This window comes from Coregonus clupeaformis, chromosome 33, assembly GCF_020615455.1.
Source record: "Coregonus clupeaformis isolate EN_2021a chromosome 33, ASM2061545v1, whole genome shotgun sequence".
Taxonomy (NCBI): Eukaryota; Metazoa; Chordata; class Actinopteri; order Salmoniformes; family Salmonidae; genus Coregonus; species Coregonus clupeaformis.
Genome location: NC_059224.1, coordinates 32,969,875 through 32,996,237, shown reverse-complemented (window position 1 = coordinate 32,996,237; position 26,363 = coordinate 32,969,875). Strand labels below are relative to the sequence as shown.

General features: G+C 43.5%; 2 protein-coding genes across 2 annotated transcripts in view; one reads left to right on the top strand and one right to left on the bottom strand.

Moving 5' to 3' along the window:
* LOC121549024 (midasin-like) overlaps positions 1-13,086 on the bottom strand; it is a 60,177-nt gene extending 47,091 nt beyond the window's left edge. The window contains exons 1-18 of the mRNA XM_045210252.1: positions 12,826-13,086; positions 12,266-12,492; positions 11,784-12,008; positions 11,462-11,569; positions 11,176-11,368; positions 10,767-10,976; positions 10,473-10,604; positions 10,238-10,341; positions 10,028-10,142; positions 9,635-9,828; positions 7,521-7,602; positions 6,953-7,048; positions 6,578-6,690; positions 1,188-1,336; positions 1,018-1,078; positions 694-908; positions 356-459; positions 75-219 (exon numbers count right to left, since the gene is read on the bottom strand). Of these exons, the coding sequence (XP_045066187.1) occupies positions 75-219; positions 356-459; positions 694-908; positions 1,018-1,078; positions 1,188-1,336; positions 6,578-6,690; positions 6,953-7,048; positions 7,521-7,602; positions 9,635-9,828; positions 10,028-10,142; positions 10,238-10,341; positions 10,473-10,604; positions 10,767-10,976; positions 11,176-11,368; positions 11,462-11,569; positions 11,784-12,008; positions 12,266-12,492; positions 12,826-12,921 (2,569 nt within the window). The 5' untranslated portion in view covers positions 12,922-13,086. The remainder of the gene's footprint in view (positions 1-74; positions 220-355; positions 460-693; positions 909-1,017; positions 1,079-1,187; positions 1,337-6,577; positions 6,691-6,952; positions 7,049-7,520; positions 7,603-9,634; positions 9,829-10,027; positions 10,143-10,237; positions 10,342-10,472; positions 10,605-10,766; positions 10,977-11,175; positions 11,369-11,461; positions 11,570-11,783; positions 12,009-12,265; positions 12,493-12,825) is intronic.
* Positions 13,087-13,165: 79 nt separating this feature from the next.
* On the top strand, positions 13,166-25,695 carry casp8ap2 (caspase 8 associated protein 2). Its single transcript, XM_041860805.1, has 10 exons — positions 13,166-13,649; positions 14,304-14,403; positions 16,882-16,959; positions 17,189-17,292; positions 17,430-17,504; positions 17,992-18,107; positions 18,280-20,870; positions 21,226-24,280; positions 24,400-24,499; positions 24,664-25,695. The coding sequence occupies exons 2-10, from the start codon at positions 14,349-14,351 to the stop codon at positions 24,721-24,723; spliced, it is 6,234 nt and encodes a 2,077-aa protein (XP_041716739.1). The 5' UTR covers positions 13,166-13,649; positions 14,304-14,348; the 3' UTR covers positions 24,724-25,695.
* The last annotated feature ends 668 nt before the right edge of the window (positions 25,696-26,363 follow it).

The following is a 26,363-nucleotide window of genomic DNA, read 5'->3' as shown; positions in this document are numbered from 1 at the left end:
AACATGTAATATAATAGTGTTATAAAGTGTTATAACATTTCATAACGTGCTATTGAGAGCAGTCGGAGCCTCACCAGTGTCTCCACGGTCCAACAGCACCAGAGAGCCGGCGGTGCCCTCCAGCAGGCCACTTAGACACTCCAGGGTCTCTGCTGCAGCCAGGTTAATCTCATCCAGCAGGATCCACTCTCCCTTCTTCACCGCCTGGGCCAGAGTCCCCTGTAGAAAGACAGAGACACACACAGACAGACACACAGAGTTAAGAATCACAATAACAGGTTGGTGAGCAACAGGGATGTGTAGTGTGTGTGTGTATCTATATAAATAAAAGGAGAAGCTTTAGGTAAGCCATTACCTCCACAAAGGCAAAGACCAGTGTGGTCTCACAGGCTCTGATCTGCTGCTGGGTCTGAGCCAGCCTCACGGCCAGGGCTTCCCACTGGTCCTGCAGCAAGGCAGCTAGAGGAGAGACACACAAAACCACACACTGAGAATAGCTTAAGGCAACACTCGCATCTCTGTCACAGTGAGAGTAAGGCTAAGCTATTCAGGACAAGAGGGGTTTAAGGTACTTCTGTCGTTTGTTCCCCAATGGCTCCCTTTTCTCTGAATAGTGCACTACTTTTGACCAGATCCCCAAGGGAATAGGGTGGCATTTAGGACACAGACAATATCTAAAGGGTGTGACGGTACCATTGTTTTTCTCCTGCAGCTCCGACTTGCTGAGGGCCGACTTGCAGACGTGGTCCATGAGCTTAAGCAGGTCCTGCCAGCGCTTGCCCCTGAAGCAGGTCTGCACGTGGCCCAGGAAGGTCAGGTTCTGCTTGCGGGAGTAGGTCTGGGAGAACACGTCCTCGAAGGCCTCACGCAGGGGCAGCAGGATCAGCTTGTGGTCCACTGGTTTATACCTACAGATTAGGGAAGAGAATATGCCTACTCAGTACCAACACAGGCATTTTCCCAGTCTGAAAGGTCATACAAGAAAAGGACTAGGTCTTCTATTGTAAATTCACTTACCCTCCTAGCAGGTCAGCTGTGTCGCTCTGCTGGTTCATATTCACCACCCGTAACCTGTGTCCTGGGGGGGGAGAGAGAGAAGAGGGGAGGGGAATAAAGGTGTTGGTTAGTGGGTTCCCATTGTACCATGTTTTCTGAGAGGAGCTTCCTGGCAGTGTTGTGTGTCTCACCAGTGAATCCAGCCAGGTACTGCACAGTGGACGTCTTGCCCGTGCCCGTCTCACCAACCAGGAGGATGGGTTCCCCCTTGGTAACACACACAGCTAGCTGTTCCAAAAGCACCGCAGAGGGTCGCGTGGCAGCAAATGTTTGCTTCTCGCTGTACACATGGAAGCACACATATACAGTGGGGAGAACAAGTATTTGATAACTGCCGATTTTGCAGGTTTTCCTACTTACAAAGCATGTAGAGGTCTGTAATTTTTATCATATGTACACTTCAACTGTGAGAGAAGGAATCTAAAACAAAAATCGAGAAAATCACATTGTATGATTTTTAAGTAATTAATTTGCATTTTATTGCATGACATAAGTATTTGATACATCAGAAAAGCAGAACTTAATATTTGGTACAGAAACCTTTGTTTGCAATTACAGACATCATACGTTTCCTGTAGGTCTTGACCAGGTTTGCACACACTGCAGCAGGGATTTTGGCCCACTCCTCCATACAGACCTTCTCCAGATCCTTCAGGTTTCGGGGCTGTCGCTGGGCAATACGGACTTTCAGCTCCCTCCAAAGATTTTCTATTGGGTTCAGGTCTGGAGACTGGCTAGGCCACTCCAGGACCTTGAGATGCTTCTTACAGAGCCACTCCTTAGTTGCCCTGGCTGTGTGTTTCGGGTCGTTGTCATGCTGGAAGACCCAGCCATGACCCATCTTCAATGCTCTTACTGAGGGAAGGAGGTTGTTGGCCAAGATCTCGCAATACATGGCCCCATCCATCCTCCCCTCAATACGGTGCAGTCGTCCTGTCCCCTTTGCAGAAAAGTATCCCTAAAGAATGATGTTTCCACTTCCATGCTTCACGGTTGGGATGGTGACCTTCTCCCATTCCTCCTCTGGATCATCCAGATGGTCATTGGCAAACTTCAGACGGGCCTGGACATACGCTGGCTTGAGCAGGGGGACCTTGCGTGCGCTGTAGGATTTTAATCCATGTTGGCGTAGTGTGTTACTAATGGTTTTCTTTGAGACTGTGGTCCCAGCTCTCTTCAGGTCATTGACCAGGTCATGCCGTGTAGTTCTGGGCTGATCCCTCACCTTCCTCATGATCATTGATGCCCCACGAGGTGAGATCTTGCATGGAGCCCCAGACCGAGGGTGATTGACCGTCATCTTGAACTTCTTCCATTTTCTAATAATTGCGCCAACAGTTGTTGCCTTCTCACCAAGCTGCTTGCCTATTGTCCTGTAGCCCATACCAGCCTCGTGCAGGTCTATAATTTTATCCCTGATGTCCTTACACAGCTCTCTGGTCTTGGCCATTGTGGAGAGGTTGGAGTTTGTTTGATTGAGTGTGTGGACAGGTGTCTTTTATACAGGTAACGAGTTCAAACAGGTGCAGTTAATACAGGTAATGAGTGGAGAACAGGTGGGCTTCTTAAAGAAAAACTAACAGGTCTGTGAGTGCCGGAATTCTTACTGGTTGGTAGGTGATCAAATACTTATGTCATGCAATAAAATGCAAATTAATTACTTAAAAATAATACAATGTGATTTTCTGGATTATTTTTTTTGATTCCGTCTCTCACAGTTGAAGTGTACCTATGATAAAAATTACAGACCTCTACATGCTTTGTAAGTAGGAAAACCTGCAAAATCGGCAGTGTATCAAATACTTGTTCTCTTAGGTTACGCTTTCACTCACTCTCAAATTTTACCCACAACGTTTTTAATTTGCAACATGCAAATGCATAAAACCAGGTCAAAAGATAATAATAACACATTAATCAACAAATAGGCCTATTCTACCTTATTCTGTGAATTGCCGATTGAAAGGCATTTGCTAAATAGAAATACAAACTAAAATGTGCATTTGGTCTTTTAGGGTTTTAGAGCCGGGTACAATAGATCTTTAGTCAATATTTGCTGGTTTATCGTAGTGTGTAGTTACAGATGTCGGATCTTAATTTGACCCCTTTCGTCGCAGAAGGAAAATAATCCTTCAGCAGGAGGATTTGAATATCTGAAGAAATATTTAGAATTGACGCCAGGGGGCAGCTGGAAGCGGTGTTTGTATACAATGCAGTACCGTACCTACATAGTACCTTATGTAGGCTACATGCCAATAAATTGACAAATTTGTAGGGTGTTAGGGAAAATCTGTTTTCTTAGATAAATCATTTTATTATATGTTGAAGGCAAGCAATAGGCAGAATAAATTAATGGTTTCCTCAGTGCATGTGTGGTCCAGTGGTTACAACCACTGCCCCAGCACACATATGCCAGACTCGGCATAGGTTCGAATCCGGCCCTTTGACTCATGGATGAAGTTCTACTTTTGACGCATTCATTCCGCGTGGTTACAGGGTTAAAACAGAAACAACTCAAAAAGGTTACCAGTTTAGGCATTCATTCAGAGTGGTTATGGTTTGGGGAACGCTTAAAACTAAATAATTAAAAACGACGCGCCTATGTATCATCCGTATTCATAGTATTCTTAGTGCTCGCTATAGCGTTGTGAACTGCCGTAGCACAGTGGTATAAGCAGCACTCTCCAGCTGCGAGCCTCATGAGTTCAGTGAGTTGTATAGTGCAGCTTACATTAGGCCTACAAGTAAATTGCATTTATTTAAGAAGTAAAACGAACATTCTAATAATTTACACAAAGAAAAATGCTTCAGCTCAACAAAATCGTCTTTGGATAGGCTCAAATGCATAAACATCTTGACAGAGTTACGAAATTAAATATTAAACCACACAATACAGGCTTTCAGTCCACACCAAAGACCAGAACTATATTGACAAATTATACATAGACTAACTAATAAACGTGGACGAGCATCCACACTGGAGGAAAGTTTATCGTTCTACAGTAGGCCTACATCTGTCAATCAACTGATGGCCCAAATCAGCTCATCAACTCAGCCAGGGAAACACAGTAGCCTATTATCGTTTTTTCACACATTTCATTATGTAACAATGGATAGGCTAACGCAGGACTCTCCAACCATGTTCCTGGAGAGCTACCGTCCTGTAGGTTTTCGCTACAACTGAATCAGGTTAGTTACAACTGGGGTTCAATTGAAAACCAACAGGAGGGTAGCTCTCCAGGAACGGGGTTGGAGAGCCCTGGGCTAACGGGTAGCCTATAGAATGTAGCCTATTGGAATATAATCAAATAACAAGGGGCCTATTGCAACCATCAATGGCACTAGATTATGGGCAGTTCGTTAAAAAATAAATACGCGCAAAAATTCACCCGCACAGCTATTATGGTCTTACACAAAGAAAAATGGTCCTCTGTAGCTCAGCTGGTAGAGCACGGCGCTTGTAACGCCAAGGTAGTGGGTTCGATCCCCGGGACCACCCATCCACACAAAAAAAAAATTATGCACGCATGACTGTAAGTCGCTTTGGATAAAAGCGTCTGCTAAATGGCATATTCTTATTATTATTATTGGTCACCTCATTACCGCTCCCTAAAAGATGATGTCGCTGTTACCCTTAGTCCTGCTTGCAACCCTCTGGTTGGTATTGTAATCGGAAACAATTTAGTCCTTTTTGAACAGACTAAGGGCGATTTATCTATTTGACAAGCATTCCGTACAATATAAATAATGTATATTTTCTACTGTGGCAATTTACCCGACAATTTGCATGAATGGAAACTAATGTTGATGTAGCCATTTCCTATTTATTTTATCCAAAAGTGTCTGGTCATTTCTTATCAGGATCGGGGGTAAAATATCCCTGGATTGTCCATATTTGAAATGTGTAAATAAATCAAGTCAATCGGGGGAATGTAGTTATTTGTGCCAGAAGGGCATGGGCTGGAATCGAACCCACACTGACACGGTAGGCCGTGCTGAAGGCAGCAGCCCTAACCTCTAGACCAAGGGTAATCAACTCTTACCCTACTAGGTCCGGATCCTGCTGGTTTTCTGTTCTACCTGATCATTATTTGGTGTCCTAGGTCTAAATCAGTCCCTGATTAGAGGGGAACAATGAAAAAACGCAGTGGAACTGTCTTCGAGGTCAGGAGTTGAGTTTGAGGGCACTAGACCATCCAAAGCCACGTTTGAACAAAATGTTGACCTTAGCATACACTTGCTAAGCATACGTAGCCTAGTGGAGACCAATATCTATCTTGTGTTATTAAGCTATATAAAACGACAGTTGTTGAGGTGTATGGCTGCATTTCAGATACATTTTTGTACATTTGAATGTTGCAGTAATAGGACCTAGAATTTGAGCAAGCGAGTGAGAAAAGTATTTTGATAGCAAGCCCTGAATCGACTACCCCCGCATGGAGAGAAAGAGAACTGGGCCAGGTTTCCCGATAGAATTTAGGAGTGTTTTAATGATGCATCTTTCCTACAAACGGCCGAAGATATAACATGTATCTCCAAAACACCACGCAGAGAGAACGGTTGCTAAGTGCGTCGTTGGAGCATGTGTCAATACTGATAGGATCGAAAGAAAGGGAGCGCTGCTCTTGGATCATCTTTCTCCATTCAAATCTTTCCTTAACATTATAATTATTTCAAAATACTGACAACTGATCAGCTCCTAGAGAGATATTACCACCTATTTACATTTTAGTCATTTAGCAGACGCTCTTATCCAGAGCCACTTACAGTTAGTGAGTGCATACATTTTTCATACTATATGCACCTATGGCTGCATATATTGAGGCGGTTTATTCTAATGCTTACCCCTTAATAATGCACTAAATCACTGATTTGGCAAATCATTGCGCACATGTTAGGCTAAACATCATGAAATATATTGAGACAAATACAGACAGTAGCCTACAAGTAGCAAAATAGAACTCAATTGATTGAACATTAAATGTATTTCAATATGACTGAGGCAGGTGTTAAGATTACGAGCATTTTCAAGTGCAATGTTAATAATGATGGTTTTGGGAAACAGCTCAGAGATTTAACGATGGTCCTAAGAAGGTTCTAACGATAAATTTAGCCTTAAGCTGCTTTTGGGAAACTGGGCACTGCTATTTTTCAGGGACTCACAAGGCTCATTTGAATTTCCTGATGCAGCAGGAAAATCCTCTGCGACAAAAGAGTGATCAAGTTAAGATCTGACATCTGTATGGATCAATTAAATGTTTATTCAATCAACCAGCGGGGAGTCTATTTGGCTGTTCCCCAGGTTGGGTAAGTGTTGGACCTGGCACAGTGACTATAATGTGTAAACAGAGAGGTTACGGGCACAGACTGGCAGGCTGACTCAGTGCGTTCCATAAGCCCCAGCTGCCAGCCAAATAGCTGACTACTAACTGTTATGCGGCCAGCTACTTCATTGGCTTTAACAAATTGGGGTGCATCAGATGCCACCAAATGTTATTTTAGGTCACACATTTTGCTGACTTACTTGCAGATGCGGACCACTTCATTCTGCTTCCGTTCCAGGGTCACTCTGCCCACCAAGGCCTCCAACTCCGTCCCAGAGATGCCAGGCTGGTACATCTGGCAGAAATGTGCAGCCTGAGGAGCACACGACCATCATGTCAACAGTCAACAAACATCACAATGTCCGAGTCCCAAATAGCCCCCCTTGTCAAATGGCACCCATATGGCTCTGGTCAAAAGTATTGCACCATGTAGGGAATAGGGTGCCATTTGGGACTTGTCAAGAGACTGTAGAACATACAGCATGTCATACAGTGTGACAATGTGGTACAGCAGTATTGAATTTATTTTGATGTTGTTAGCAGAGGCCCGTCATTTCCAGTGGCGCTGCACTTACCTTCTCTTTGGAGATGTTGAGCTTGCTCCCGATGACCTCAGCCATGCGTAGCCTGCTCTCTGGTCGGGATAGCATGGCCGTGAAGCAGTCTAGGGCCTAAAAGGGGGGAAAGCCACAAAACAGTACAGTAAAGAAGAGCTGGGGCTGTCAAACTGTTAAATGTTTCTGAGACTGTTACAGCTACATTGATTTTCCATTCAAAGATAGATTGTGCTATGCCAATGAATCTATCCATGGTCTATCCTAAACTAGCCTTGTTCAACCATCCTGATCAGCGGTAAATTCTGGTTCACGAGGCTAACCCTAAACAGCTATGAAAAGGTGTTAAAGACATCGAGTGCTAGAGCAGCTACAGGATTTTCCTTCCAAACAAAGATTGGGTTATAGTCTTACCAATCTTTTATAGCTCATCAGTTCCACACAGAGTTCTAAGTTACACCGTTCATAATGATCAGTGTTGAATAATGATTTCTGATTTTAGCCGGTTCAAGCCGGAAAGCTTCATTAGCAAAGTAAATATGGCAGGTGGGCGATAACATTGCAATGCCAGCTTGTGCTCGAGGCTCACCTCCAGAAAGACATGTTGAGCAGTGGCAGACGAGGTGCTGTCAAAGTTGCTGTTGATCCTATCACACCATTTCAGCAGGTCTCTGTAAAATATAGAGTAGAGGTTACAAATATGACAATGATAGACAGAGGAGTTGGCTTAAGGACATTCAGAGCTAGAAGCAGGCCAGACACAGATCTAGGAGCAGGCTAGATACAGATCTAGGAGCAGGCCAGATACAGAGCTAGAAGCAGGCCAGATACAGAGCTAGGAGCAGGCCAGATACAGAGCTAGGAGCAGGCCAGACACAGAGCTAGGAGCAGGCCAGATACAGAGCTAGGAGCAGGCCAGACTAAGATCGAGGCGCAGGCTAGATACAGATCTAGGAGCAGGCCAGACACAGATCTAGGAGCAGGCTAGATACAGATCTAGGAGCAGGCCAGATACAGAGCTAGAAGCAGGCCAGATACAGAGCTAGGAGCAGGCCAGATACAGAGCTAGGAGCAGGCCAGACACAGAGCTAGGAGCAGGCCAGACTAAGATCGAGGCGCAGGCTAGATACAGATCTAGGAGCAGGCTAGATACAGATCTAGGAGCAGGCTAGATACAGATCTAGGAGCAGGCTAGATACAGAGCTAGGAGCAGGCTAGATACAGATCTAGGAGCAGGCTAGATACAGAGCTAGGAGCAGGCCAGACACAGAGCTAGGAGCAGGCTAGATACAGATCTAGGAGCAGGCTAGATACAGATCTAGGAGCAGGCTAGATACAGAGCTAGGAGCAGGCTAGATACAGATCTAGGAGCAGGCTAGATACAGATCTAGGAGCAGGCTAGATACAGATCTAGGAGCAGGCTAGATACAGATCTAGGAGCAGGCTAGATACAGATCTAGGAGCAGGCTAGATACAGATCTAGGAGCAGGCTAGATACAGATCTAGGAGCAAGCTAGATACAGATCTAGGAGCAGGCTAGATACAGATCTAGGAGCAGGCTAGATACAGATCTAGGACCAGGCTAAGTTTTTCCATAAATGAATGAATCGGGTGAGAAACAGTTGATCCAATACAGCCAACCTTTCTGACCTAGATAAGAGCTTAGCAGGCCAGGTTGTAAACTCAAATGAAAAAATACATTCAGTATGTAAGTTAATTGCATTGATCCATGCAGCTATCCCATATAGACTATTGAGGAGGCCCACAGAGGCCGTATGGAAAAACGTGCTGCCATATTGATTTTACTCCCAGGGAAAATCCCTGAGCCCAACACGTGCATAAACCTCACGCACACACAGGTATATATATGAACATATCAAAATGGGTGAACTACGAGTGGTCTCCTACAAATGACGGGGTCAGGTCTGAACTAGTTATCTAATGATAAGGGCTGTCCTGGTGTGACTTCTAGCATTCGTGGATCAAGCTCCATAGAAAGATGGGTCCAATCAATGGGCCATCGAGCGCAGGCAGCAGCACCCAGTGGAAAGCTAATTAAAGTCCTGAGGGCTGGCTGGTCATCTCATCTCCCAATGGGACACAACAGAGCATAATGTAAACCCCACAACCTTCCTCTGCTCTGGGACACGTGGTGGGATGGATGGGGCCGCTGGGTTTAACTCTCTATATGGGGGGGGGGGGGCTATGAGTTTATCACAAGTTCATGAGCTAACAGCGGCATATTGACAATACAGGGAAAAAATATTGGTTTATAGACACCTTTGGTGGGAATTTGAGGGCTGGCATTGTTAGCTGTGATTGGTTAAATCCATTGCTACAAGAAATTGAAATAAATGTAAGTAGCTACAAAGTATAAAATTAAGCTTAAAGGAAATATTCACCCATTTTGAATGGGGTCATTTCAGGTTTTCATGTGAATCTGAGCTAGCCGTTTATGCAGGCAGAAATACAGCCAGTATAACAAGTTTAGCATTATATGAACGGAAGAAGCTCAGATACACATGAAAACATGAAATGACCATGGATATCGATAGAACGTCGCTCAGAGATGCACCAAAACTATAAAAAACATTCAAAAATGGGTGAATCTTTCCATTAACCTTCAGCCGTTTTTCGGCTTCAACATGTACCATTTCTCAAAATCTCAAGAGCTAGAAATGAGAGCATGTTACTGGACATTACCTCAGTGACAGTCCCCTCCCCTCCAGGGACGTGGTCTTGTCTTCCAGCTTGTGATGGGACACCTCTGGGGGCTGCAAGCTGTCTGTGTGGCCCAGTGCTACCAGGTCAGGGTGTCTCTCTCCAGTCAGCTGGCAGTAGATATCCAGGAGGCGCTCCACAACAACCGTCAGGTTAGGGTACCTGTTCACCAGAACCTGCACAGGCAAAGAACAACACCACTGTTAGCTTCAGGAATTTCTTTAGTTTAGAATGATAAAACGGATACAGCGTACAGAGCATTATGGGTACAGTAGTACATCATGCTACAAAAACTATGCTTGAAACAATGGATACAAGGATACAATGGGCAAAATATAAACAACAGGAAATTGATCAAGTCCTCAGTCGTCTCACCTTCTTCAGTTCCTCTCGTGTCATATTTCCCATCTGCAGTTTAGTCCAGTACTTGTCCAAGAGAGCTGCGTGGGTGTTCTGTGGTCTGTACCAACCTCCAGCACTGTGGAACATCCTACAAATAAACACAAACATCAGTTAGTTTCTGTGTTTAAAAAGAGGATGACATTCATAGGGTAACATGTGGGCCACATATAATCACATTCTTACCTTCTCGTAGCAAAGAATTGGAAGCCTGGAGCAACTTCAATGCAGTCCTCCCGTCCTGGGATCATCAGCTTTTTATTCTCCATCAAGGGAAGGAGTACAGATATCTGCAAGGCATACAAACTCATAGGATGACATACTATAAAATACCTTGTAGTCTTGAACCCACTACTACAGTAATAACTGTACAGGTCACTTCATGTAATTCCATGTCTGATTCAGGTGTGCAAATACCCACCACATCCAGAGGAGCATGGTCAATGTCCTCCAACAGGATCCAATGTCCTTTAGAGACAGCCTGTGTCAGGCTGCCTGGCTGCCACACAAACTTCCCGGGGATATCAGTACAGCGATACATCCCGAGCAACATCTGCAAAAAGACAGCAAAGAGATTAAACAATTCATATTTGCTACTGTTCAAAAACTTTAGAAAGCTCTCAGAAGTTGACGTCATACTAGTGTTCTTGGACTTTACATAGACTGATACTGAAAATGATTTCATAGGTTGCCTATATTAAATCACTGCTCTTACCTTGCTGTCAGTTTGATCCCCAAGTTGGACTTTGAGAATCTCTGGTGTTTTGGTATGTCCGGTCACGGCAGCCAAGAACTCCACCAGGGCAGTTTTACCACATCCAATGGGCCCTTCCAGAAGAACAGCCTTCTGGGATGCCACAGCCATGGCCAGTCTCCGCAGGTTGCGACAGGTCGAATCCACTAGCACCAGATCCTTTAGGTTACCCTAGAGTTGAAATATATTTCCACGAATCAAATCAACACTACCGATGTTGTTTGAACCATATATCCTATCCACTTTTTCAAATAACAAAACTATAAAGAATATTTGATGGAGATTCCCCATTAAATTAGTTTTTTAGTCTAGGACTTGATTTAATCTGTGTCCAGAAAAATCGGCCCTTCATTTCAACAGGAAGTCTTACCTGTTCTGTCTGTTTGGGGGCGATCCTAGGTAACACCACCCCACATACAGCCACCACAGTCTGGGACAGGTCTTCTGACACCACCTGACCCCGGGTGAATTTGTTCCCCTTCTCCTGGTGCCACATCACAGTGCCCTGATTAGCCAGGACCAGGGCCTTCTCTACCTCGAACTGCTGAGTTTCCTCCAGTGACCTAGATGTTTATAAACCGACACAAGCAAAGGTCATAAACTGAAAACGTTATTCATGCATATGTAACAGATTGCAATAATAGAAATTAACCTACTTTATCTTCATGTGCTGAATCTCGTCACTCGACAGCACCTTTCTCAAAAATATGGTTTTCTGATTGTCCGTCATGTGGGACACCAGGGCCAGACACTGGGCAGTGTAACTAAATGGGAAAGAATCCAGAAGACCACTATTAGCATCTTCAAGTTGACTTCACAAGAACAAACAGATAGTTGTTAAAGCATCAATCAAAGCATTCAGCCTGTTTCTGTAGTGTGAGGCAGCTTGATGTACAAGTACACCCCTGGACGCTAGCCTGTCGCAAGGCCTGAGAGAGAATAGATACTGTGAAAATGGTAGACAAGGTAGATACACACCCTCGAACCATGATGTCGCTGGTGAGCAGTTGAGAAACACATGCACTCCAGTCCCAGAGGACTCGGAACTTGGCACAGTCACTCTGGAGGAAGCGGAGGGTAGCACCCATTAGGTCTCGCAGTTTCATCCTCCTGGGGCCGTACTGGACAGACGAGGACTCTTCACTGGTGAAGAAGAGCCTCTGGAAAACTGGAGGGGCATCGTTGAAGTACCTCGCAGCAAACCTGATAAAGAAAAGAGGGAAGTGTAACAGCTTGGAAGTAGTGGTTGAAGTGGGCCGGTAGTACTGTGTATTTTCTACTGCTTGAGTACGAGCCCCTCACATAGAATACCAGCTCTAACATACAAACTCTGGTTCAGTAAAAAAAATTTATGTGAGTATTGGCAGCTTAGTCATGCCACTTCAAGCACTTAGAAGAGAATAAAAAAGATAGCTAGTGTTTACGTTCGTCACGTTAGAGATCACAGAGGGTTCACTTACGCCTGTGCATCGGGACTGACGCCAAGGAGTTTGCTGAGCGCCACACACAGGCGCTCGTGGAGATCATGGTTGATCCTGCCGTCTGCTTTGATCCTCTGCGCGTTCCTCTCCAGCAGGTCCAGGATCAGCGGCCGGAGGTGGCGGGCGAGCAGCAGCGTATAGTCCTTCTCCAACAGCAGCTGAGACAAACATGCCAGGATGCTCTGTCTGTCCTGCTGGCTCCATATCTACAGGCAGACAGAAAGACATATCAGGTGAAAGTCAAGATTGACATTGAATTCATTAGGTCTTGGCTATGTCTACACACTCCAATCTCAAGGGACATCCATCAATGTAATGTAAATAGCATCCTGATAAAATACTATTGTAATTAGGTTACATTTATTAAAATGGTGTGTAGGCAAGGTGTGCAATTTCTTGGATAGTAAATAAGACATATAATCTATGCATATATAAGATGGTGGAATATGCACATGCACAGATAGGATGCATCACCTATCAACAAGAGACATTACAGACACTATGGTTTTCATAACAAGACAAGGAGAAATGTATCTTACCTGTTTAGTTAAATACTTGCTGAGTTCGTTGTGACTTTTGTCAATATGTCTGGATATGGTACCCAGTGATGACAAGCTCAATTCTAAATTTTCCATCGTACCATTTGTCGTTTAGGAAAGAGAGATCAACAGCGAAATGTACGATAATGGATAAAGACTGTAATAGGTTGTTATATTAGTCGTTGACCAAATCGTGAGGTACATCACTTGTCTGTATAGGTTGTATCACAACACAGCAAGCACGTTCCCGTCACTGTTAAAATCCAGTCCACATGTGAGTAAATCATAAACACTTCCGGGTCGGTCGATTGTCCAAATGTTGTCGCTTAGATGACGCCGTTGGAAGCGACAGGCAATACTTTACTTGATATAGATGCTTTTTGCTTTGGAAAAATCTAAACAAATCTAACTTGTAACACCTAGCTATCTAAAAAAGACCCCCAAGAGCACAGATAGAACAAGGACCTAGTTATAAATATATTTGCTGGAAGGTTCCAATGAAAGATTATTCACAGTTTAATGACAAAGTTTTCGACGTCAGAAGCTGTGGTTACGGATTAGAAAGTGTTTTATCAGAAATAATCTAGCTACATTGGTTTTGGCTTTGTATGAGTCTGGCCTAAGCAATTGGCTGCTTTGATATGATAATTTTATTTTTGAACGCTTGATCGTACCGGAAGAGCCGCTGCGTCTGTCTTGCAGAGACCGCGGGAAAATGTCGTTATTTCCTGCTCCCTGAAGAAGGTTGTTGGCGCGACAGTGATTGTAAACAGATAAAGCATAATAACATGCTAAACAACATTCTTAGAATCGATTTTCATATGGTGAGTAGATGTTTTTAGTAAATTCACATTCCAAGTTTTTTCATACTTTAATGTCTTGAGTTTGTAGATAGGTAAGTTTGTGTGGGTCCCATAGCTAGCTAGCTAACGTTAGCTGGCTTGTTGTTTCAATCAGCTAGCTAAAGTAACGGTAACTATAATAATGTGCCTGTGATGGCTGGGCTGTGCGTTCCATCATATCCTTGGTGCATGTACAAGGAGCCGACATAGCTGATTTAAGTTTGCTCAATGAACTACAAACAAAATTGTGTTGTTGTTAAATAATGACTGGCTAACTAACTAACAAGCGTACTAGCTACTCAAACTAGTTGTTGGTACTAGTTAGTAGCTAGCATCAACCCAGCCCATGTGCTAGCCATCCCAGCCAGAGTAACATGTTTTGTAACGTTATGCTTCTTAGATCCTAGGTAGCTTGCTAGTTAACATTAGAAAACTTACTGAGGATTATAAGCGTTAGCTAGTTGTGTGATCATGCTACAGGCTACTTCCTTTAAAAGCCAGGCATTAGTCTAGAAGGTCCAAATGTTTTACTGATCACTTTTACTATCGACCTCACCAATTTCAAGATATCTGGACTCACTTTCAATTGCAAGTAACGCATGGCTTGTCATACAAATTATGCATTGTTTCTTCCAGCTACTTCCAGGTACATATCTGAGCCATTGATTGAGCATCAGGAGAATGGAGGGGGATTTGATGGATGAAGTGTATGGTGACCTCAGCCAGGACCACCGTAGTGAGTACAATGCTATAGCCTATTTCACTGTCCATAGATGGTGGATGCTGAAATACATGGTACAACTTTCCTGAAGTACACTGAATAAAAATATAAACGGAACATACAACAATTTCATCAATCTGTCAGTTTAAGCTAGAGTATCTGTTTTTGTTGCAGTGAATGCGTCTCAATCCACAGTATCCACCTATATCGCACTTCTGCATCTGCAGTGAAAGGTGACAGAGCTAGAGCGGTGTTTGTCAGACCATGAGACATCCCTATAATTGGTCTTCTCACAAAATTGTCTGTAGCGTACGAACGGTTTAGCCTAAAAAACAATTATGACCCCTTTATGGAAAACGAGACTCTCACGAACACGATGGTGTTCTCCGTTTTGCTCTACGACCCCCCCACAAGTATTTTGGGACTCGTCTGAAGTCGGTACAGCCGATCTGCCAACTTCTGTCTGTAGCGTCCAAACAGTTTGGGCTACACACTAATATGACCCCTCTGTGGAAAGTTGAGACTCTCACAAACACGTACATATTTTGCTCTAGGATGCCACAGGCCTCGCAAGACTCGCCTGAAGGTCACCAGGTACCAGTTGAAAAAATTAATGGAAGTGTATATGGAGACTGTTTAGTGCCAAAAATAAGGGGTTATATCTCTCAGATATAGGACACACTTCACAACAAACTTCCTTTAGTTTTTTTTGGGAATATCTGTTCCATGTAGTGAATCTGTTATTCAATGCGGTTGTATGGGCTAATAACATAAAAAAACAAAAACATTTTGGGATACTTCAAGGGCTTAATTTAAAATCAAATATAATTTGTTTTATCCTTGGTAGACAGGGCTTAGACTCTTATAGGTATTTTTATTTAATTTAATTTTTTTAAGTAGGCGTGTGGATCAGAAAACCAGTCAGTATCTGGTGTGACCACCATTTGCCTCAAGCAGCGCGACACATCTCATTCGCATAGAGTTGATCAGGCTGTTGATTGTGGCCTGTGGAATGTTGTCCCACTCCTCTTTAATGGCTGTGCGAAGTTGCTGGATATTGGCGGGAACTGGAACACGCTGTCGTACACGTCGATCCAGAGCATTCCAAACATGCTCAATTTGTGACATGCCTGGTGAGTATGCAGGCCATGGAAGAACTGGGACATTTTCAGATTCCAGGAATTGTGAACAGATCCTTGAGACATGGGGCCGTGCATTATCATGCTGAAACATGAGGTGATGGAGGTGGATGAATGGCATGACAATAAGCCTCAAGATCTTGTCACGGTATCTCGTGCATTCAAATTGCCATCGATAAAATGCAATTGTGTTCATTGTCTGTAGCTTATGCCTGCCCATACAATAACCTCCGCCACCATGGGGCACTCTGTTCACAATGTTGACATCAGCAAACCGCTCGCCCACATGACGCCATACACGCTGTCTGGCATCTGCCCGGTACAGTTGATACTGGGATTAATCCGTGAAGAGCACACTTCTCCAGCATGCCAGTGGCCATCGAAGGTGAGCATTTTCCCACTGAAGACGGTTACGATGCCGAACTGCAGTCAGGCAAGACCCTGGTGAGGACGATGAGCACGCAGATGAGCTTTCCTGAGACTATTTCTGACAGTTTGCAGAAATTCTTTGGTTGTGCAAACCCATAGTTTCATCAGCTGTCCAGGTGCCTGGTCTCAGACCATCCCGCAGGTGAAGAAGCCGGATGTAGAGGTCCTGGGCTGGCGTGGTTACACGTGGTCTGTGTTTTGTGAGGCCGGTTGGACAAAGACCAAATTCTTTAAAACGACGTTGCAGGCGGCTTAACATTCAATTCTCTGGCAACAGCTCTGGTGGACGTTCTTGCAGTCAACATGCCAATTGCACGCTCTCTCAAAGCTTGAGACATCTGTGGTGTTGTGTGACAAAACTGCACATTTTAGTGGCCTTTTATTGCCCCCAGCACAAGGTGCACCTGTGTAATGATCATGCTGTTTAATCAGCTTCTTGATATGACACACCTGTCAGGTGGATGGATTATCTTGGCAAAGGAGCAATGCTCACTAACAAGGATGTAAACAAATGTGTGCACAACATTTGAGAGAGAAGCATAATGTGCATATGGAACATTTCTGAGATCTTTTATTTCAGCTCATGAAACATGGGACCAACACTTTACATGTTGAGTTTATTTTTGTTCAGTATAGTTACTGCCATGAGTTGATCTGTATTCTTATTGTATAACTGTTCTGTCACAAAGCACTCTTATGGAAAAGTATGAATTCTCCTATTCTCTCGTGTATGGCTCGGCAAGGGTCCTGATTTATGCACTCAAAGAAAATACACAAACCTGTGTTATGTGGATCCCTTATTACATAAGCATATTAGCTGTACTGTATCCAATAATACAAGCCATTTCTACTGTAATGTTATTCCATGTGATGAAATTACAGAAGTGCAATATGTGGGTAACTTTGCCATACTTCTACCCCACAGATACCACAGCAGCTTTCGAAGAAGATTCTATGGATATTTATTCTGGTTTGGAAAGTCCAAAGATGAATTCAAATGCAGGTAAACATCACTCAAACATACACATTGGTTCTTTACAAGATGGTCTGAGTCAGATATATATTTTTAGAAGTAGAAAAGATATCCATGTTTTTTTTTTTTTCTTTTTTTTTTTGGTCATTTAGCAGACGCTCTTATCCAGAGCGACTTACATGAGCAATTATTTGCTGTGTTGTTCTCTCAGAATATGATAACTGATAACATACTTTATATTTGTGCAATCTTATTACAGAAAGGAACTACACACTCCTCTCACCGCAGAATCTGAAATCTATGGATTTATATGAAGAAATCCTAACAGAGGAACAGCAGGATAAAGAGTCTTCCTACAATGAGGTTTGTACCATAATGCTTATCCAATTCATATGTGCATTTTTTTACCCCCTCTGTCGTTTGTATAAAATGGAATGCTGGTACACAGATCCTGTTCCCATTAGAACTGAATAACCATCAGTACCTCTGTCTCATTACAGTTGAGGACAAGATTCAATGCAGCACAAAGCCAAGTTGATGAGTTAATGAGAAGGTTGCAGCAGATGGAAAAACAGGTTTGTAATAGGAAGTCCTAAGTGTCACTCATGTATTAGTAGTACCCCTTGAAATATGAGGAACATACTCAGTACTTGAAATAATTGGATAAAGTACATAACATTGACTTGAATTTAAACATTAGATTTTCCAAATAAAGATGTTCCATGACAATTATGAATGTGATTCTGTCGTGATGAAAAGGCTAAATTGACAAAATGATTATAATAATATGCCATTTAGCAGACGCTTTTATCCAAAGCGACTTAAAGTCATGCGTGCATACATTATTGTGTATGGGTGGTCCCGGGGATCGAACCCACTACCTTGGCGTTACAAGCGCCGTGCTCTACCAGTTGAGCTACAGAGGACCACATTATATTGATTATCATGTTTATCTTATTGACATTTGTAGTCATTTAGCAGACGCTCTTATCCAGAGCTAATTACAGTTAGTGTAAGTTAGTGTTACCACTCACGTGCTTGACATGCGTTTTCCTTTTGAAGAATACAACGCTGAACACTGAGAACAGCCGTCTGAAGAAGAACATCTGTGCACTCATTAAAACAGCTAAAAGGGAGGTTGTGCGGAAGGACGAGGAGATAAATCGGTTGAGCCAAAGGTAAGTGTCTTGACCCTTCATACTTCATATACACCTGTGAAGTGGTAACACAGGCAAGAATGAAAAATACACATACACACTTTCTATGTACCCTTTAGATGAGGTAAATGTATAATTTCTATGAACTCTCTGTAAATCTAGGCATGTGAGTAATTTTTGATTAAACTTTTAGTTTCAGGCCAGGGAGGGGTCCTGTAGTTCACCATCAATCTCAGATGAACTGCCTGAGAAATCAAATTCCAACCAGACAGAATCCTATGGGGCCGTCTCTACCAAGCGAACCACAAGTTCCAACCAGACTGAATCCTACGGGGCCGTCTCTACCAAGCGAACCACAAGTTCCAACCAGACTGAATCCTACGGGGCCGTCTCCACCAAGCCAACCACCGGGTCCTAGACAGGATTGTGTTCGCCAGCTCCTCCGTAAAGACAGAGATGTAGTCCACCCCCCTCTCCCTCCAACCCCCTCTGACGCAACAGTTTTCCGACCACCTCTTCCTGATGCAACAGTTTTCCGACCACCTCTTCCTGATGCAACAGTTCTCAAACCACCTCTTCCTGTCACTTCAAAGACCGCTAGAGGAGATTCAGAAGCTCCAGTGAAATACACAGATTCTTCTGTTAGTAGTTCCAGCCAGGACTCTGTGAATAGGCACCCTACACGTGAACTTGACCCGTCAGACGAGCCAAAACAAACCAAGCACAGAGAAGGCAGAGGTGAAGATCCCAGGCTGTCCGAATCAAAGGAGCAGCGAAAATATGACTCCAAGTCAAGCAGAAGCAGATACCCTCATCTCTCAGATGTTGAGGTACACAAGAGATCAGAGAGGGCTAAAAACCCAACCTCAGACATTTTGCATTGCACTGCTTCCTCTGACCGCACGTCTAAAGGATTGTCTAAAGATTGTGCAGACTATCAATCAAAAGGTACTAGTCGGCATTATAAGGAGCTCAGGCGTGATAAGGATGATGATGGGCATAGTAGAAGTATTAAAGACATTTCCTTTAACAGAAAGCATGCCTACTCGAATCAAGCCAGTGTCACTGAACGATCCAGTGAATCTTTTAATCGCAAGGGAGGGACAAGTCCTCAAAGGGACCATCGAAGGAAAGAGGAGAGAAGAAGAGAGGATGAGATCAGAAAAGAAAAAAATAGATATGGGGAAAAATCAGGAGAAAGAAAAAGCACTTGTACAGAGAGAAGAAAGGAGCGTGAGCAAAAAAGAACAAAGGAACGTGACCGATGCAGTACGGACGTCAGTAAGGACAAGACAATGGACAACAGTAAAGTCGGGGGGCAAAAGACTGATGAGAAGTCTGAATTGCTTCCATCTGAGGCTAAAGTGGCTGAGAAAAGCTCTGTAGAGAAAAACGGTCCAAACAGAAAGTTAAGTTTCATGGAAACTCTGAATCTCACCTTGTCACCAGTCAAAAAACCAAGACAGCCTGCTGAAACCAAGGAACAGGAGGGCGCGCCACCTGAGGAAGTTCCTGAAGACCAGTCAGTGGAAGACAGTGGACAGCCTGATCTAGGGGAATTAATCGTCTTAGACGAAATCAACAGTAGTGTGGGAGAGACCGATGAGGTCTTTGAGGACCCAGTTGTACAGCCGTCTTCAGAAATCCCAACGCCTTCAGAACCTGAAAGTATAAACCGTAGACATACAGACGAAGAGCCTTGTCAAGATGCTGACAAAGGTCTGGCTGAAGCCACAGGGGCCAAAAAGCAACCGAAGTGCCAGTTAGAAGTGGAAGACACTACTGTCCAACATGTCTCAGAAGGTAGGCCTGAGCTGCTGGAGGCCACAGTGGATCAGAGGACTGAACCCACCACAGCAGAACCTCTCAGGAAGGATTGTGTTTCAGCTCCAGACTGTGATGTTGTTTCGAGAACTCCACTGAAAAGCAGACCTGAAGAATGTGCCTCTGCAAATAAAATGGGGGAGTCTGAGGATTTGACTGCTGCTGCTGTCGCTGCTACTACTGTTACTGGGAATTGTGGAAACAATTCAAATACTGACACTGGACTATCTTCTAATGGATTTACCCCTGAACATTCAACTGAAAATGTAGTTCTTATTACTGACAATTGTGTGTGTAAGTCAAACAGTGAAACTCTCAGTGCTTTGGTCTGTAAAAGTCAAGCTGTTGAAACTGTGACACAAGTTCCACCTGCTGCTGTCTGTGTGGGACATCCTGCTGTTGAAGGTGGTCCAGGAAAAGAACAATCGGAATCTCTGCAATTGCCATTGCCTGCGTCTGTTATTTCAAATTCTAGTCTAGATGTGACAGAGGAGGTGCAAGATATTTCCAAGGATGCTGTTTCCAGTACGATTAGCATAGAGGTAATTCCAGAGATCTGCATTACATCTGAGGTCGTTACTGATGTCACAGAGATACCTCTGGAGTGTGAGAAAACTGTTGTGGAACAAAGTTCACCGTTGAGCAGCATTGGAGTGTCTAAGGTGAGCAGCACAACAGGAGAGGTTGCACCATCTGCACAGCACAACAGTGGTTTGGCACAGACACCAAAGAAGTCCCTAAATTCTGAGCCAAGTTACACCGAGAATGAAGACGCGAATGTTGAGCCCTCTAGCTCCATTCCATTGGCCCATGATGAGGACTCGATGATGCTTACACTGAGCAGCCTAAGACGTATTCCAGATGCCATCAGCCCACTCACAAGCCCAGTCCGCCCAATGAGGAAAAGCCAGCAGCCGCCATGTCACAGCAAACCTGCTTACGTCAAGAGTCTTCGCAAAGGTAAGCATCACTAAAATGACAATTCTGCCACTTTTCAACCACGTATTCATTACAGCACCATACCAGTGTCTACATCTTCATCTTTCACATGTAGACAATGGTATTGTCCTGGAGATAATACAATTAGGTTGAAAAGTGGTGGAGTGGCTCTTTTTAAGATATGTCACTATGGGTATGGTTGAGATTTAACAATTTTCTGAAAATGTTTAATTATTGTCAATGTTAAGAAGATGCAACAATAGCTTATGTTGGTAATCATCTGCTTAAATCCATGACACTGAATGTACTTTGTCAACATAGGCCTGCAGGTTATGCCTTTACTTTGCTAATGAAACCAAAATATTGTATTTGACAGAGTTTACCCATGCTGCTGGGGATCCCAATTCAAAGAAGTTGGATGTGAATATGGGGAACAAGAATCCTGGCTGCTCCATTGCAAGTGCTGCACAACAAGATGTGGATCGGACTTCTGTCCGTTCTTCCAGCCCTGAGGATGAATTGGAAGAGGGTGAAATTCTTAGTGAAGGGGAAGAAACTCCAGTCACGCCAAGTTCTCCAGCCAAGACGGTTAGCCCCACAAGCACTGTTAAAAGTCAACCAAGGCTCAAGTCATCCACTAGACTTTCCAAGAGGCCGCCTGAAGAGAGAGGTGTAGTTTCACAGGGGAATTCTAAACTCCTAAGTAAAACCTTGATTTCACCAGTTGGAAGCCCCATGTCAAAAGCCCGCTATAAAACTGTTCAACCTCCGCTACCCAAAGAAGCCTTGTGTACTGTGGAGGAGGTTATGGCCATGTTTGCAAAGATTCGCTATGCGTGCAGAAAAAAGTACATGAAGCTTTGTTCAACCTTCGCTAAGGAACGCTTCTGCGGTGTTATGGACATGTCCCTTGACTCTTTCACAGACTTTGTTGATAGTGTTAGCTTTACTAAACTATGCAGCCAAGAAGATGACCTCAAAGTGAAATTGAAGAACAACATAGTGTCTGTTTTGAGTAGGTTATCAAATAATGGTATTGTCAACCGCATCTTTGACCAGAAACCACTTAAAATGAAGTCGAAACTGTGGGAATTTGTGAATGTGCAGTTAGACTACTTATTCAAGGAAATTCAGACTGTACTGAGAAATGTTTGCAAATCCTCAAATGGAAACCAGTCTGCAGGAGAAGAAAAAAGGGACACAAGTCTCTCTAACGAGCCAGTGAAGTCCCCCAAGCAGCCAGTGATGGCCCCCAAGCAGCCAGTGATGGCCCCCAAGCAGCCAGTGAAGGCCCCCAAGCAGCCAGTGAAGGCCCCCAAGCAGCCAGTGAAGGCCCCCAAGCAGCCAGTGAAGGCCCCCAAGCAGCCAGTGAAGGCCCCCAAGCAGCCAGTGATGTCCCCCAAGCAGCCAGTGAAGGCCCCCAAGCAGCCAGTGATGTCATCGGTGTCCACAGCCTCTGAACTTAAAAGACCTCAGGGAGCAGTACAACAAACAAATTGTGTTTCCAGAACGTCTGTAACTAAAAGACCGCAAGAGGAATTAACAGACTGTGTTGAACCCAACATAAAAAGAACCAGGGCTCAGACTCTCGCCCCTTGCAAAACCGGTCTTGGAAGAGGCAAAAATATTAAAATGTCCTTTGAAGAAGATGATAAGGAATCAGAGCCTCAAACCTCAGATCATCCTCTCATGCAACCTCCAATGCAAACTCCTTTGCAACACGGGTTAGAGATCCTACCATCAAACAGCTCTTCATCTGTTGAGAAAACTGCTGCCTATGTTCGTTGGCTGTCTCAAAATGGCTCACTCCATGACAAGTCTGACTTCGAAATACTCACAGAACAGCAAGCCTCCAACCTAACATTCAACCTGGTGACAGACTCCCAGATGGGAGAGATCTTCAAGTGTCTCTTACAAGGGTCTGATCTGCTAGAAACTAGTGTCTCAGCTGGGGACAATCATGGCTGGCCTCTTGGTACTCCTCGGAAAGAAGGAGAGCGTTTCCTAGGCGTTACAACCCCAAGCAAAGTTGGTACTCCCTCTAAAGTCATCGCCACATGGTCTTCTATTTCACCTTGCAAGTTTTCCTCTCCAGATTCAAAAGTCAAAATTCCACTAAATCCAGCTTTGTTGGATGAGAGTTGTATGTTAGAGGTGCCCTCCGGCCTACCAGAAAGCAGCATAACACCACAGTCCAGTGTGTTTTCTCAGAGATCCTATTCCATCTTGGCAGAAGATCTGGCTCTCTCCCTCACAATTCCTTCGCCTCTCAAGTCTGACAATCACCTCAGCTTCTTGCACCCAGCCAGCGAGGAGCACATGTCTGCTCCAGATAGTGTAATCAGTGCACACTTCAGTGAGGATGCTCTTATGGATGGGGAAGATGCTACAGAGCAGGACATTCACCTTGCCCTGGACACAGACAACTCCAGCGGTGCGTCAAGCGGTGGTGGCAGGACCAGGGAGGCTTCTGTTAACCCCTTGTTTCACTTCAAGCCTCACTTGCCCATGCAGGCAGTAGTGATGGAGAAGTCAAATGATCATTTCATTGTGAGGATACGGCATGCAAACACCAGCCCAGGCATCGACTCCAACAACTCAGGTGTCAACTTCTCCAACCTAGACAACAACTCCACCAGCCTAGGTGTCAACTCCACCAGCCTAGGTGTCAACTCCACCAGCCTAGGTGTCAACTCCACCAGCCTAGGTGTCAACTCCACCAGCCTAGTAGTTAATTCTTTAAGCCCAGGCATCAACTCCACCAACCCAGTGGTCAACCCCACAAGCCTAGGAATTAAATCAACAAGCCAAGGAGTCAACACTTCAAGCCCAGGCAGTGTCAACTCTAGCTACCCAGGAAATAACTACACCAACCCAGGCATAAACTCCACCTACCCATGTGTCAACTCCACAAGCCCAGAAGTCAACTGCACCAACCCAGGCATCTACCCCACAAGTGTAGACATCAATCCAAGGGCTGTCTCGAGCCCTCAAACACCACCAGGAGAAGAACAACATGGCAAAGACAAAGATTGGCCCCCAGAAAAAACACCTTCTAAAGCCCCTTTTTCAGAGGCCGGTCCTCCTTTCTACCTTTCCACAAGCACCGAAACAGCATCTGCGGTATCTTCACCATGCCTCACCATCATAGAAGACACACCAGAGAGAGACCACAGCAAGGGTAAGACTGGGAAAAAGCGGACAAAGCACCATGTGGAAATGAAAGCAAAGCGGGCTAAAATGGAGGTGATCCCAGAGAAGACGAAGCATAAAAATAAGTCCTCAAAAAGTCCCAAAGGAAAGGGGACTAGAAGCTCCAAGAGGGAGAGAAGTAAAGTCACTACTCCACCCCAATCTACCCCATCACCCAACAGCCTGTCTGCCAATAATATAATCATAAAAAAGGGTGAAGTGGTGGTGACTTGGACAAGGTGAGTTGGTTTTAACATTCATGCCTTCTTTTTGTTATGTACCATCTGTATGTTAGCTGTTCGGGAGTCTTCATGTCAATTGTCATGATTGTCACTAAAACCATAATTTTATTTTAAAGGGATGAAGACCGAGATATTCTCCTCGCGCTGAAAATGAAAGGTGCCTCTCCAGATACTTTCTCTGCCCTATCGGAGAAGATGAACAAGACACCTGCTCAGGTATGTCTTTACCAATTTACTGTCTTTGGATTTTATTTTTCATAGTAATGGAGTTCTATGTTTTTGATATAAGAGACTAGTAGTTGTTGCTGAGCATTAATGTCAGTTCTGTATATTTGTTGAGTATTTTTATTTATTTTTACTTTTCATTTTTCAATCTTTAGATTACAGAGAGATTTTCCCAGCTGATGAAGCTTTTTCAGAAGAAGAAGATGGCAAGCTGACTTTTCTGAATCAACTTTATTTTTATTTTTTTTTTCAATGAAGATTTCATGTACTATGCTTTTTATACTCAGATGTTACAAGGTCAAGGTTAGAATGTCCCATTTGATGAATGAGCAGAAGCAGATCATCTGAATTTGATACCTGTAATTGATGGCCTTGGAACATATGAAGGCAAAGTCAAAACTAGATCTCAAACTGAAATGTTTTTTGTTATTGTTGTTTTTGGGTGGTCAGCAAGGGTCAGAATATCCTTGAGGTAACATCCACACAGGCTTCAAAATACAATAAATCATCTCCCCACAGCCTAAATGAATACAGTTTGTATAAGCTGTTTTGGTATGTCTACTGATTTAGCAGATTTATATGCACTGGTATTTTTATTTTTGTTGAGTAAAATCTAATCTACCATATTGATCCTGGGCAATATCCCATCTCAATTTCACAACTCTTCATATGCCCTAGCAAGGTTATACCATATGTGCAGTTAAACACTGCAATCATACATTTACATCTAAGTTAATTAACACATTTTAGCTGTAAATGGTGAATTGTCTATAATACTTTTATGGAGCATAGCCACTTGTGCTGCATGTACTAAAGTTACCTTTTCTGCTTCAACTTCATAATCTGGGGGTGTTTGGAAATAAAAATTGGGACTATAATATTTCATGTCGTAAGGTCACATAGTACATTTTACTGTACAGTATGTCAAGTATTCTATTTTGGATATAGGACTGACTTCAAGATGGTCAGTGAAATTAATAAATAAGCCACACGTTCCATTTTATGTATGATTCAAGGTGTTATGTTTATAGAAATGAAGAATTTTAAAGGGAACATTTCTTGACTTAGATTTTGGTTGGTTGATTTTGGTTTTTGGATGGTTGTGAATGAGTGACTACCAGGTCAAGAAATATACACTGTGTATATTGTACATATTTTGGTTTTGTAAATAAAGTTTATTTATTTAACATGGTTTTGATTATTAATGGAAATTGAATTCAATGACTACTTATCACCCAAATAAGTACAGCATATTTTAGGCACATTCTCAACTGTCTTCTGACCAAAAGTATAAAAGCTTAATGGTCATAGTTCAGCACACTTATTCTCACTGTTATAGCTGTCATGGGATATTGTTTATTAATAATGAAACCTTCTGGAGGACAGTGTTTCAAGGTAATGCATGCTCTACTATAAATATCCAGAAACTGGGCCAAAGTATGGGAATTGAGGTCACTGCCTAAGGATGTACTTGCCTTAGCTCACTGCTATAACCAACTTCATTCGACTTCATGATTGTAAGGACACATTCTCTTTCATGAGAAATCAATGTCATGGAATGGGATCATGTGGTTAGAATCACATTTGGGTGTATTAAAGGGATATTTCACAAAAATTTAAAAAATACATGTTGGTTTCCTTACCCTGTAAACAGTCTATGGACAAGGTATGACAGCAATCCAGGCTTTGGTTTTGTTTAACTGGCCACTAATATAGCTAACATTGACTTGCAATGGATTTGTACCACAAATGCTAAAAAGTTAGCATTTGCAACAGCCAGGTAAACAAAACCAAAGCATGGATTGCTGTCACACCTTGTCCATAGACTGCTTATAGGTTAAGGAAACCAATATGC

Coding starts and splice junctions, on each gene's coding strand:
- casp8ap2 (XM_041860805.1), top strand. CDS start 14,349: ATGGAGGGGGATTTGATGGATGAAGTGTATGGTGACCTCAGCCAGGAC. Junction 17,505..17,991: donor TGCAGCAGATGGAAAAACAG/GTTTGTAATAGG, acceptor TTCCTTTTGAAG/AATACAACGCTGAACACTGA. Junction 24,281..24,399: donor GTGGTGGTGACTTGGACAAG/GTGAGTTGGTTT, acceptor TTTATTTTAAAG/GGATGAAGACCGAGATATTC.